This window comes from Helianthus annuus, chromosome 10 (genome assembly GCF_002127325.2).
Source record: "Helianthus annuus cultivar XRQ/B chromosome 10, HanXRQr2.0-SUNRISE, whole genome shotgun sequence".
Classification (NCBI taxonomy): domain Eukaryota; kingdom Viridiplantae; phylum Streptophyta; class Magnoliopsida; order Asterales; family Asteraceae; genus Helianthus; species Helianthus annuus.
The window spans coordinates 92,449,624-92,463,727 of record NC_035442.2 but is presented as its reverse complement, the minus strand read 5'-3'; the positions used below and the strand labels follow the sequence as shown (position 1 = coordinate 92,463,727).

The following is a 14,104-nucleotide window of genomic DNA, read 5'->3' as shown; positions in this document are numbered from 1 at the left end:
TAGTTATCCCTCAAAATGATCAAGGAAGGACTTTTGAAGTTCGAACCAATTCATTGCAAAGTTTGCCAAAATATAAGGGTCTAGCAACGGAGGAGCCTTATTTTCATTTGGAGGCTTATGACTCGATTTGCAACACTCTTGGGAGTCAAGGATTTTCGGTCGATGATGTCAAACTGGTGCTATTCCAATTTTCCTTAGAAGACAAGGCGAAAAAGTGGTTTTATCCCTTACCTTCAGCATCTATCTATACATGGGCGGAAATGGAACAAATCTTTTTGGACGAATTCTTTACCGCCCAAAAGACAAATGATGCTAGAAGGAGTTTGAGAAGTTTTCAACAACAACAAGGTGAGATGTTCCATGAGGCATTTGAACGGTTTTATATGATGATAAAGAATTGCCCTCATCATGGGATTGAACTATGGGAATTGTTGAATGCATTTCATGAGGGGTTATGTTCCGAAGATGCTCGTGACTTGATGTCTATCACAAATGGTATTTTTGGCACAAATTATGAGCAAGACGATTGGATGTTTTTGGAACAAATGGTGGTCACATCAAAAAGAAAAGCTCAATCTTCAAGGAGGGCACGACCGGCCATTACTAGAACCCAAGTGCATGCAGCAGAAATGCAAATGTACAAACAAGTAATCAAATCTATGATGTTTGTGCACTTTGCAATGAATTGGGGCATGCGGCTGAAAATTGCCAAGGAGGTGAAGGGCAATATGAAGAGGTGAATGCGGTACAAGGTCAATGGGTTAGTGGTAGAAATTATAATATGAACTCGAACACATACCACCCCGGTTTACGAAATCACCCGAACTTTAGATACGGGAATCCGTCAAATCAAGCCAACCCGAACTTCCTAGGAAACCAAGGATTTCAAAGGCAATATCAAACGGGTCAAGTGCATGGTGGGTCTTCGGGTCAAAGCTCTTCGGGTGGAAACGAAGTAATGGAGATGTTGAAGGAGATGCGAATTGAGATGCAACGAAGGAATCAGCTTGATGATGCTCGCATTCAAAAAGACGAAATCCGTGATAAAGCAATTCAGTCGTTGACTACTCAAATGAGTCAACTTGCGAGTGATGTGGCGATATTGAAGAAAGCAAAAGGCCAACTACAAAGTGACATGGTGACAAATCCCAAGAACATAAAAAGCGTTAATATCAATGTGGTAAGCACCGTTCCTAATAATGAAACATTTCTTACTTCTTCTTGTCAAGTGAGTGCAGGTATAGGAAGGGATGTCGAGGTTGAAACGGACAAGGAGCATGGAGCATCACTTGTCCCGATCCGAGTGGGAAAATTAAAAATTCCCCATGCATTATTGGATTATGGGGCGAGTATGACTGTGCTACCAGGTGACTTATATGATATGTATGATTTTGGTCCACTTCAAGATGCAGACACCATGGTGAGTTTGGCGGATGAAAGTTGGAGGCGTCCACGGGGAATAGTTAAAAATGTTATGATTCGGTTGGGAGAATTCGAATACCCGGTGGATTTTCTGGTCCTAGATTATGCCCCTACCAAATTGGCAACACAACAAAGGGTAATTTTAGGTCGACCGTTTCTTTATACGACGAGTGCTCAAATCAACTGTAGAGACGGGATCATTACTATGACCAAAGAGAACCGCAAGTTGTACTTTGATGTTCATACTAGGGAGATTAGTTATGAATCTATTGAAGAGAAGAGTCGAGAGTCTAGTGACCATCTGAAAAGTGTGCATCAAAGAATAAAAACAAACAAACCACCGGGGTGTGAAAAGAAGTATGAGGGTTCGAGCAGGTTGTAGTTGACTATCCGCGGAATGGACATTTGATGGATGCATTTCAACCAATGACAAGCTACAGTGGGGGAGGTGATAGGAACCGATTCTTTGAGCCACCATAAATGGGGGTGGCATGGTCTGGCTGAAGACTCAAAACTTAGCGCTGCTCGGGAGGCAACCCGCGGTTTTATATTGATCTTGCTGTTTTTATTTTTCTGTGTTTCAGGGCCATGGCGACATTCAAGTGTGGGGAAGATATGCGGATATTTGTGTGAAGGTGGTGATAGGAAGTCGGATTGTCTACAACATCGGTTGTGTCAAACTTCACCAGGTCAATGTACTCTTTCCTTAGTCTTGTTATGTTCTGTAGCTTTGAAATTTTGGTAGTTAGTTTGTTTACTTTAGTTAAAAAAAAGTTTGAATGGGTTTAAGCGATCTTCCTTTCAAAACCATACATTGGGACAATGTATCCCAAGTGTGGGGATGAGGGGAAATTTTTGAGAAAATTAAAAAAAATTGTGAAACCGAGCGAAAATTGTCGAAATTTGAACACTTGATGTTGTTCCACTTGACACACCGACACCCCTTTCTAGCCATTTCTTGGTGAGTGTTTGAGCCACATATGATTATTAGAGAATATTTCTTTGTTTTGAGTGGCGATGTTTGTATTGTGTTAATAGAACGTGTGTACGAATTCTTGTTGAAGCCTAGGATTAGCATGCTTGTGAAAATGATAGGGATTTTTAGGTAGCCTCGTCCGAATGTGTGAGAGTGTGGGAATTGGGGGTTGGACCTCATACGTTACATATATGAGCTTGGTATTGTGAGGGGTGGGGGTTTGGTCTTTAGAAAGCCATGTTTGAGCCTTATACTATTCGGTTGTGACCCAAACCTACTTCTTACAAAAAAAAACTTTACGTATTGAAACGACCCGGTTTAGGAATTTAGTTTGTGATTGTTGATGTTCTTGTATATATTGTTGAGTTTTATGTGTTATGAAAAAAATGAAAAAAAAAGAAGAAAGAAAAGAAAAAAAAAAGAAAGAGAAAAATATGAGAAAAATACAAAAAAAAGAAGAAGAAGTATTTAGTTGCAATAGTAGTTGAGAATGTTGAAGAAGTTGTGTATATAGTTGATGTTTGCTTTGTTTAGTAGTAGAAATAAAAACCGGGTCAAATCAATTACCTCTTGCATATATATCCCACCATTTTCCTACCTTTACACATAGCCCCGTTATAACCCGTAAGTCCTTTTGATTCATAAGCATACTAGGTATTTGATAGGAGGAAACTTGATTTGTATACAAGCTTATTGTCGTACAATCACACACTTGCATTGAGCGTGTTAGCATAATGTTGCTAATATTACTTGTCACCGAGAGTTGTTGTGAGGGGTGTGTCTTGTGGTATGATAAAAAGTTAGTAAAAGGACGGTACATTTTAGCTTGGTTTGCATGTTGATCGCTTGTGGTTTTGAATTGGCTAGTGAATGAGTTGCTTGGGACAAGCAACGGGTAAGTGTGGGGATGTGATGGGTGGTCCGTAGGACAACCCTTAAGTGCCTTAAAAAGATTAAAATCTCATGCTTTACACGTTTAATTGTTTGAAATTGGTAACTACTAGTTGTTTGGACGTGCAGGTGCAAATAGAGCTTAAAAGGGAAGTAATTTGGAGCATCAAGGAAAAAATCAATTTTTGGAATTGAAGAATTAAGAGGATAGCATGATAGAGGGCGAAATTACGAGAACGTAGGCGAAAACGGTGAAGAAAACGGAGTTGAAACGAAAAAGTTATGCTGAAAACAAGTTTCGTACTAAAGCCTTCGACTGGCACTTTTTGTCACCGTATGACAGTTTAAAGCCACCGTAAGCCATTCCAAGCCACCGTAAGCTACGGTGGCCACCGTAGCTTATGGCGCTGACCTACGTGAATGTGTAACTTCCACCTTTTAATGCGGATTTATGATACCCTTTCACATCCAATCATTCCCATTCGGTTATCAGCAGTCTAGATGCGAATTTTTGGTGTTCTTGAGAGCTTGAAACAATCTCTAAACAATTTGTTGGTGTTTTTGATTCACATGAACATTAAGACTTGTTTGATTATGATGATCCGAGCTATGAGTGGCTAAAATCTTTATGGTCATCCTGGATTGAAGGTTTGCTTGAGACATTTCATGTTTTGATCTTTATTTCTAGAATAATAGACTTGCATCTTATGTTTGTTTATTATGATGTGTTGATATTTGTTCGTAAATAGTTGATTTATGCTTTGATCATAACTCAAACCATACGTGCTTGGTGCCGTTGGCAATTGAGATATCATGGGAGGGATTAGGATTGGGTATTGATTGGTTGGTCATCGGGTAACAACCTCGCGTTCTAGGAATCCGAGTACTTAGTTCCCTTTCACCACGAACACGTAACTACACATGAACCATGTCTATGTGGTTCTTTCTAGTTGGATTAAAACATGAATGTCAATTGAAACCAGAAGTCTAGGATGGTCATTTGTCTCTAATTTGTTTACAACCAACACTTACATTTTTCAATTAAAATAGTAATCTTAGTTTAAAAATCAAATCAATCAAACCAACTCTTGAAATTTACTTGCAATTAGCTTAATTCTAGTTAATTTACATAAATCTTGAAATAAACCATATTCCACAAACTCCCTGTGTTCGATACCCACTTGCCACTAACTATTTAGTAGTAATTGGATTAAATTTGATTGTGACCACGACACCACGTCAGTGCCCAGCGGACACGGGGCGTGCCCAAGTGTCTGCAGAAAAGACAAAAGCGTAGAAGCTTCTATTCCCCAACACGGGGGCGTGCCCAGCTCCACACGGGTGTGGTCAACTAATGTAGACAAACTGCAATTAATGAAGAAAGAGAAAGTGGATGGACACGGGGCCGTGCCCAATGGACACGGGGCCATGTCCGGGCTTCTGTGCAGGCTATAAATAGAGGTGCTTGGTTCACTTCAAAAGCATCCCTTGACAAACCACCTCTCTCCCACTTCACCCACACTCCACCACCATCACAACACCCTCATCCATCACCATCATCCATCATCCATCATCCATCATAGAGTAAGAGTTCTTGACAATCAAAGGCCATGTTTGCCTAAGTCTCTTACATCACTTGGTGAAGACAAGCATTTAGTGTAATACTTTTGTTTTTTAATCTTTTCGCACTTTTTATTTGGTTTTGTATTAACGACTTTAATAACTAGTTTCTTATGTTAAAGGTGAAACTTCCTTATCATTTGTCTATGGTGTCTTGGCATTATTTTACTGTCTATATAAAATAAAAGATTTACACCATTCATATCTCTACGGTCTATATAGACATATGTTGGCTACCTGGTCGGGGGTTAAGGGAATGGTTTGGTAAGGTTCTTGCCTTGTTCAGTGTATAGATCCTGCAAGGACCTGGGTCAAGCTTACTAGGACCTCCTTTAATACCCACTGGTATTGGATGGCGGGGGTGCAAATTGCTTGATCTCCTCATATGTAAACTACTATTAATACATTAACCCGGCTACTTGGGATTGTATCCCTGCTGACTCAAACCACTTAGCCGAGGGTAACGTCACCTTCAAAAGAGGGGCCTACCACATTACGCATTAATAACTTAATTAATTATCTTTCAATAATCCAACCCTTTAGGATTGTATCCTTGCTGACTCAAACTACTGGGTTGAGGGTAACGTCACCTTCAAAAGAGGGGCCTACTACTATAACTAAGATAATCTCTTAAAAAATGCAAAAGTGCAGAAAACATCAAAGGTTACACTAAAGGCGAGTCGGATCCAAGTGATTCATCTTGTCTATCTGTTTTTTATTTTTATTTTCAGCATTTTTAGTTTTTATTTTCATGTTTAAACCTGTTGGTGCAGTTGTCTGTCGACTTCATCTTCGTTCGTGTCTTAGATTAAAACTGATTGGATAATGCACGCAAAATGAGGAAATCGAATATATAGGTGATTCCGCTTGAAATGACACATGGTCATTTCAAGAGAAATCAAGTAATTCACATTCAAGCGAAATCAAGATATTTAGCTTTTATGGTGATTCCGCTTGAGATGTGATTCCGCTTTAGCATGTTCAAGCGGAATCACATGCCTATATATATCCATCTGAGCGAAATCTGTTGTAACGTTCTTGTTTCCGACGGCGAAGCTCCGTCGAAGTGTCTACGTGCTGTAAATTGCTTCCAGATCAATAAACGAGACAGTTAATAGTGAATTCAAGCTAAACAAAGACAGAATCAATGAATTCCACCTCTGATTCTGTCTGAGCACTCTTTTGATCGACTCGTTAGGTCGTTTCACGATTATACAAAACCTTTTTTGTAAAATTTGGATTTGATTAGACGTTGAGGATAAACCGGTACTAAAAGCTATTGTGTCCTTGGACGACCTCGGTATCTTACAAACGCTATAGTACGCTCACGATGGGTGCACTTGCGCATATGTGTGTTTAGTGTTAGTAGAATATCGTGTTTTATAAATTTAAAACTTGACTAAAGTGTTAAAAAGGGCTAAAATATATATAAAAATATATCACATTCGACATACATCAAGTTTTTGGCGCCGCTGCCGGGGACAGAAGGATTTTAAGAAAGTTAGGAATCAACGACCTAATCGTTTTTCTTATTTTTCTGTTTTTTTAGGATTTTTCTTAAATTTTTTAGCTTCTGCAGAGCCCAGCACGGGCCGTGCCTGGTCGGACACGGGCCGTGGCCAGCATTGTTTCTGGCAGTTTTTATTTTTCGAGTTATAGAGAGCTGAGCACGGGGCCGTGTCGGTGCAGCACGGGGCCGTATCGAGCTCTCCAGTAATGGGGATCTGGAAAACAAGCACTGTAACTCCGACTACGGGCCGTGTTCATCTGAGCACGGGGCCGTGGTGAAACTTCTGACCAATGTTCTTTTGGTTTTTATTGCAGGACTTGGAACCCTGGCGCCACACTTGAACTTTCAACGTAGTGTATGAGCTCCAGTTCCAGTAGAGACATAAAAGAACATCTAGACGAACCCGAACGCTTTCTAAGAAAAAGACTTAAAGCTAAAAACAAGAGAAAGTTTCGGGGGACCCACTTCCAATGGCGGATCAACGTACCCTCATGGATTACCTACGATCCACCATAGGTAATCTTGGCGCCGCTATCAATGCACCAAATGTCGATGCCAACAACTTCGAACTTCGGCAAAATTTGATACAAATGCTCAAAAACTACGCAACCTTCCATAGGCTTGTGGACGAAGATCCCCATTTATATATTACTAATTTCTTGGAAATATGTGATACTTTTCTGATCAATGGAGCATCAAACGATGCCATCCGCCTTCGAATGTTTCCATTTTCACTAAAAGATCGAGCTAAGGCTTGGCTTAACACCCTCCCAGTTGGTTCGGTAAACACCTGGGATGAACTAGCCCAAAAGTTTCTATATAAGTATTTCCCTCCTTCTAAAACGGTTAAATTTATGACTGAAATTAATACATATTCACAAGAGGACGGGGAATCCTTATATGAAACTTGGGAAAGGTTCAAGGAGCTACTAAGAAAGCGTCCTCATCATGGTCTTGCAGTATGGCAACAAGTATCCACTTTCTACAATGGGTTGTTGCCACACACGAGACAAACACTTGACTCTAGCTCCGGGGGACTTTTAGGTAATCGCCGCCCAAATGAAATTTATAATCAAATTGAGGAAATTGCTCAAAATAATTTTCAGTGGCACACTCCCCGAGGCACTCTATTGCCCCGGGCGCCCATAAGGTTGACGGAACACTTCTTTACAAGCCCAAATCGAGGCCCTTTCTTCGAAAATCAAAAAGTTAGAAATGGCAAAAACAGCCTCGGTTATGGCTTGTGAAGGGTGTGGTGGGCCACATGAAAATTGGAGTTGTATGAAAGAAATGGATAATCAAACGGAAATGATAAACTACATTGATAATAGACCTAGGCCGTCAGGTCCTCCGACAGGTACCTACAACCAAGGATGGCGTAACCACCCTAACCTTGGTTGGAGAGACCATGGCAATAGTAGTAACCAACAAAATCAAAACCAAAGAACAGACTTTCAACAACCACGAAATGAGTCACAAAATTTATCTCAACAACAACAAGGGGGACGAGAGAGGCTTGAAGACACCGTCTCATGCCTCATCTCTGACACCGATAAGAAAAATTCGGATCGATTTCAACAAATAGAATCGAATTTTAGAAACCAACAAGCTAGTATTCAAAACATTGAAAAACAATTAAATCAACTAGCTCAAAATTTCTCCGAGAGACCACAAGGTGCGTTACTTAGAAATACCGTAACAAACCCAAAGGCGCAAGTACATCTCATCACATTGAGAAACCGTACCGTAGGTCCCGAGAAAGCTCCGCTTCCCACAACTGAAAGGAGTTCACCCAGCCAAACCACAGCTTCATCAACACCCCAAAAAGAGACGACTCCTACACCAAGCCAAGAGCCACCCAAGAACCCTCCGGTGCCTTATCCCGGTCGGTTACTTTGCCAAAAGACCGACGAGCAATTCACAAAACTTGTAAATCTACTAAAACAATTGCATGTCAATATTCCATTTGTAGAAGTCCTAACCCAAATGCCTAAATATTCAAAATTCATGAGGGACTTTCTCACTCACAAAAGGGAAATTGAATCATTGCAATTAGTTAATTTAAGCGAAGAATGCTCCGCCTTACTACTCAACAAACTCCCACAAAAGAAGATCGACCCCGGAAGCTTTACCATCCCTTGTTCAATTGGGGACTCACCCATACGCAATGCACTAGCCGATCTTGGGGCTAGCATCAACCTCATGCCCGCATCAATGTTCGACCGACTCGGACTAGGGAAAACAAACCCTACAAAAATGAGCATACAACTCGCCGATAGGTCTATTAAATATCCACAAGGTGTCGCCGAAAATCTATCGGTAAAAGTCGGAGACTTTCTCTATCCGGCCGACTTTGTCATACTAGATATGGAGGAAGATACCGAGGTGCCACTCATCCTAGGAAGACCATTCTTGGCTACGGCCCATGCCGTGGTAGACATGAATGGTGGGACACTAACATTGAGGGTTGGGGACAAGGAGATGAAGTTCGGGGTTGGAAAAAGAGTAGAAGATGACGACCCGGTCAACTACATGAAAGTCATAGACTCAAGTTTGGATGATGCTCTCCGACGGTGCAACATGGGATGCAATCCATCCCACTTGAGTAACATATGACTGGCTTTGGGTCTAGCCAAGGACCCTTATAAACGTGGCGCACCACGGAGGCATTCCGCGGAACTATCCTTAGTTTAGATTAACTTTTTCTTGTTTAGTTTTAATTTTCAGGAATAAAACACACTCGGGGTGGTGAAGGATACTAAGGGAAGCTTGAACCAACACCCCATGCACAAAAACAGAGCCTCCCGACAAAATTTTCTTCATTACAGCAAGTTCAGCACGGGCCGTGCTCAGCCAACACGCCCCGTGCTCAAGCTTCTGCAGAAAAACGCCCAGTTCAGGTAACTGGACACGGGGCGTGTTTGCTGAACACGCCCCCGTGCCCAGCCTTCTGTTACTTTCTGTTACTGGCAATCTGAACACGGGGCCGTGCCCGGACACCACGGCCCGTGTCCAGGTACCCAGTAACATAAATTTTGTTTTTAACACACCTATTTACACATTCAAACAACCTAAAAACTTGTTTTGGGGACACATTGAGGACAACGTGTAATTTAAGTGTGGGGGGGTGCTAAAACCTTGAATTTTGCAAGTCCTAATTACAAGCCTTACACAAAACTCTATTGGAACCGCTAAACACCCCAAATTTTTTCAAAAACTTTTCATTTTTTTTACTTGTCTTGATTTAAATTGGGAATAACAAGTTCTAAAAAGGTTATATTTTTACAAATTTACAACCGATAGCGTCGTGATAAAAAGAACCAACATAAGAAAATTATGAAACGACATGACAAATCTAGTTAAAATTTGATTATATATACTTGATCACATTAAAAACCCATTCCCACAAAAAAGTGAGTTTTGAGCCTTTAATTGAGCATATAAATACACATCTTTAAGCTAAATGCTCATCTTTCGTTTCTTGTGTGAATAGCCGCTTGGTTTCTTACGACTCTAGAACTTGCCATGACGATGCATTCCCGGTCCTTACCAACTTAAACCCAAGTAAGTAAATGATGGAGGCATTAGGACTAACCCTTTTTCTTTCAACACCATTATTTTTTCTTTTTACCACCTACCCAAAATCCCCCTAGTTAACCCTTTTAATCCTAAACCTTTTCATTTCTAAACCCATAAAACAAACACCCTTTACCCACCAAAACCCTTTTTTCATTTTTAACCGTTTATTTTAGTAAAAAGCTCGGTCTTCATGTGACATTCCTTATCAAAAAAAAAAATAATAATAATAATGAAGTCTAGCAATAAACAAACAAGTTTCTCAAAAGAAACTTTGTTTGAAAAATGCTTCGTTTTGAACAAAAAGTTTTATGAAAACCGACGCTTTTTACGCCTTTCACCCTTTTCTACTAACCACTAACCCAAAACCACCTACCTTTAACGCAAGCCTAACCCTTCCCCAAAGTCCTCTTGATATTTACAAAGGTTTATAGTTAAAAAGGAGGAGGATTGATTGCTTGGCAAGCATATGGTAGAAGTAAGTTCCATGCCGGTCTCGAGTGTTTCACAAAAATACATCTTCGGCCGAGTGTTGAGTGATCTCCCGTGAGGTATGTGAACTTGTATATAAATGGAATTTTAAAGAGGCATGTTATGCCCAAATAAGTATTTCTCTTATGTAATGTTCAAAATAAATCATAACGAATAGGATTGTAAATAACATAAAAATAAAGCCTAATAAAGATCTTGGAATCCCGACACTCAAGACAACCCCAAAACTTCTCTTCTACCCATTCCATTTGGGAGTGTAAGCCACATTATAAAGAGTTTTGCTTGAGGACAAGCAAAGATTCAAGTGTGGGGGTATTTGATATGTGTAAAATGCAACATATAAATTACATCAAATGAGACATAAAACTAACATTTTTTAGTACTAATGTTGGAAAGAGTGTTCCTTTCTCTTCCTTTTGTATTTTCAGGATTAAATGAGCTCAAATGAATAAAAGAAGCAAAAATACAGCTAAATCTAACATAAATACAAGAAAAGGAAGACACATGGCATGCCCGACCCCTCGACAGCATCAGAAGGGTGAACACGCCCCGTGCCCAGCAGACACGGGGGCGTGCCCAAGTGTCTGCAGAAAAGAAAAAAGCGTAGAAGCTTCTATTCCCCAACACGGGGGCGTGCCCAGCTCCACACGGGCGTGGTCAACTAATGCAGACAAACTGCAATTAATGAAGAAAGAGAAAGTGGATGGACACGGGGCCGTGCCCAATGGACACGGGGCCGTGTCCGGGCTTCTGTGCAGGCTATAAATAGAGGTGCTTGGTTCACTTCAAAAGCATCCCTTGACAAACCACCTCTCTCCCACTTCACCCACACTCTACCACCATCACAACACCCTCATCCACCACCATCATCCATCATCCATCATAGAGTAAGAGTTCTTGACAATCAAAGGCCATGTTTGCCTAAGTCTCTTACATCACTTGGTGAAGACAAGCATTTAGTGTAATACTTTTGTTTTTTAATCTTTTCGCACTTTTTATTTGGTTTTGTATTAATGACTTTAATAACTAGTTTCTTATGTTGAAGGTGAAACTTCCTTATCATTTGTCCGTGGTGTCTTGGTATTATTTTACTGTCTTAAATAAAATAAAAGATTTACACCATTCATATCTCTACGGTCTATATAGACATATGTTGGCTACCTGGTCGGGGGTTAAGGGAATGGTTTGGTAAGGTTCTTGCCTTGTTCAGTGTATAGATCCTGCAAGGACCTAGGTCAAGCTTACTAGGACCTCCTTCAATACCCACTGGTATTGGATGGCGGGGGTACGAATGGCTTGATCCCCTCATATGTAAACTACGATTAATACATTAACCCGGCTACTTGAGATTGTATCCCTGCTGACTCAAACCACTTAGCCGAGGGTAACGTCACCTTCAAAAGAGGGCCCTACCACATTACGCATTAATAACTTAATTAATTATCTTTCAATAATCCAACCCTTTAGGATTGTATCCTTGCTGACTCAAACTACTGGGTTGAGGGTAACGTCACCTTCAAAAAAGGGGACTACTACTATAACTAAGATAATCTCTTAAAAAGTGCAAAAGTGCGGAAAACATCAAAGTTTACACTAAAGGCGAGTCGGATCCAAGTGATTCATCTTGTCTATCTGTTTTTATTTTTATTTTCAGCATTTTTAGTTTTTATTTTCATGTTTAAACCTTTTTGTAAAATTTTGATTTGATTAGACGTTGAGGATAAACCAGTACTAAAAGCTCTTTTGTCCTTGGACGACCTCGTTATCTTACCAACGCTATACTACGCTCACGATGGGTGCACTTGCCCATATGTGTGTTTAGTGTTAGTAGAATATCATGTCTTATAAATTTAAAACTTGACTAAAGTGTTATAAAGGGCTAAAAATATACATAAAAATATATCCCATTCGACACACATCATTTCTTTCTCCTCCAATTCCCCCCATTTTTTAAACGTTAATAACTCTTTCATACGATATTATTTTTTTATAAAAATTGCACCAAAAAAACAAGCGTTTTTTATCTTTAAAACGAGTATACTATTGCTATATTTTCGAATTTTTTTTGAAAACCCAATTGCGTAAAACGCACTGAAAAAACCCAGTTGCGTAAAACGCAATGGAAAAAAAACCTAAAAAATGGCATTTTTCTAAAATGTAATGCACAAAAAACACAAAGAAATGTCTTATTTGTAAAACGCAATGGCCAGAAAACACAAAGAAATGTTTTATTTGTAAAACGCAATAGCCTAAAAACACAAAAGAAAGTGTAGTTTCTAAAACGCAATGGACTGAAAACACATAAAAATGTGTTTTACCTAAACGCAATGCACCAAAAACACAAACAAATGTCTTATTCCTAAAACGCAATGGCCAGAAACACATAAAAAAGTGTTTTTACCTAAAACGCAATGCACCAAAAACACAAAAAAAAATGTCTTATTTATAAAACGCAATAGCCAGAAAACACTTAAAAATGTCTCATTTCTAAAACGCAATGGCCTAAAAAAAAGAAAGTGTTCTCTTTAAAACGCAATGGACATAAAACACCTAAAAACGTGTTTTACCTAAAACGCAATGACTAAAAACACTTCAAAAATGTGTTTTTACCTAAAACGCAATAACTAAAAACACTTCAAAAATGTGTTTTTCTAAAACGCAATGGCCAGAAAACATATAAAAATGTCTTAGTTCTAGAACGCAATGGCCTAAAAACACCAAAGAAAGTGTTCTCTCTAAAACGCATTGAACCAGGACAATAGTTTGTTTGTGAATTGTCTGAACCAGGAAGTAGAATATAAAAAACTGTCTACGAATGCAGTTTTCTAGAAGGCAAATTTACAGAAAATTAAATTTTCTCATGCATTTTTATTAAAGCAATTTTCTCATGCAGTTTTCCAGGTCATCTCGACCCCAGCCAGGGGCTCTGTCCCTAGGACCCCGCCAGGGGCTGCCGCCCCTTGTACCCTGCTACCAGGGGCGATGCCCTCGGACCCCCGCCAAGATCGTAAAACGCAATGACTAAATTAAAAACCCAGATCGTAAAAATAAAATTAAAGAATTTCTTACATGGATCGAAGCCGATTTCTTCACCGATTGACGAAATTTGAATGATAGAAACACTTATCAGCGATCGAATCGAACGGATCAAGTGATTAACTTCAAAATCACGGGAAAAAACGCGATTTTGAATGAAATTAAATTGGGTTTGTTCAAAAAAGGATGAAGAACATGTTGATCGGATGTTTGAATCATTGATTGATGACGAAAATCGCACTATAATGTAGTGATTATTGAGATAGTAAGTAAAGAAAAAGTTGAAGATAGTGTGTTTTGAAAATGGTGAGTTTTGAAGTTACTGGGGAAAAGAAGGAAGAAGAAATGATAAGATTGACTAAAATACCATTTCTCTTTATTTTAAATTTTGCCACATGACATAATACTATTGCTTCCTGTCCTTTCTAGCCAAAATAAACTTTCTATTTGATCCCACCTATAAAAATATTAGTAACATATTAAAATCAATTAATTACGACAAAATGTTAAATGTATTATGTTAAAAATGTATAGTAACATCAAATTGAATATTTGCCTTTTATAAGACCATGCATAGTCGT

General features: G+C 39.4%; 1 protein-coding gene and 2 non-coding genes across 3 annotated transcripts; 1 reads left to right on the top strand and 2 right to left on the bottom strand.

The window, feature by feature from the left end:
- Positions 1-309: 309 nt before the first annotated feature.
- On the bottom strand, positions 310-415 carry LOC118483605. The gene has a single exon (XR_004870892.1). It is a non-coding gene; the product is annotated as a small nucleolar RNA R71 (small nucleolar RNA).
- Positions 416-781: 366 nt separating this feature from the next.
- On the top strand, positions 782-1,804 carry LOC118482656. The gene has a single exon (XM_035978243.1). It carries the CDS (start codon positions 782-784, stop codon positions 1,802-1,804), a length of 1,023 nt encoding a protein of 340 aa, XP_035834136.1.
- Positions 1,805-7,267: 5,463 nt separating this feature from the next.
- Positions 7,268-7,374, bottom strand: LOC118483396. The gene has a single exon (XR_004870684.1). It is a non-coding gene; the product is annotated as a small nucleolar RNA R71 (small nucleolar RNA).
- Between the last annotated feature and the right edge of the window lie 6,730 nt (positions 7,375-14,104).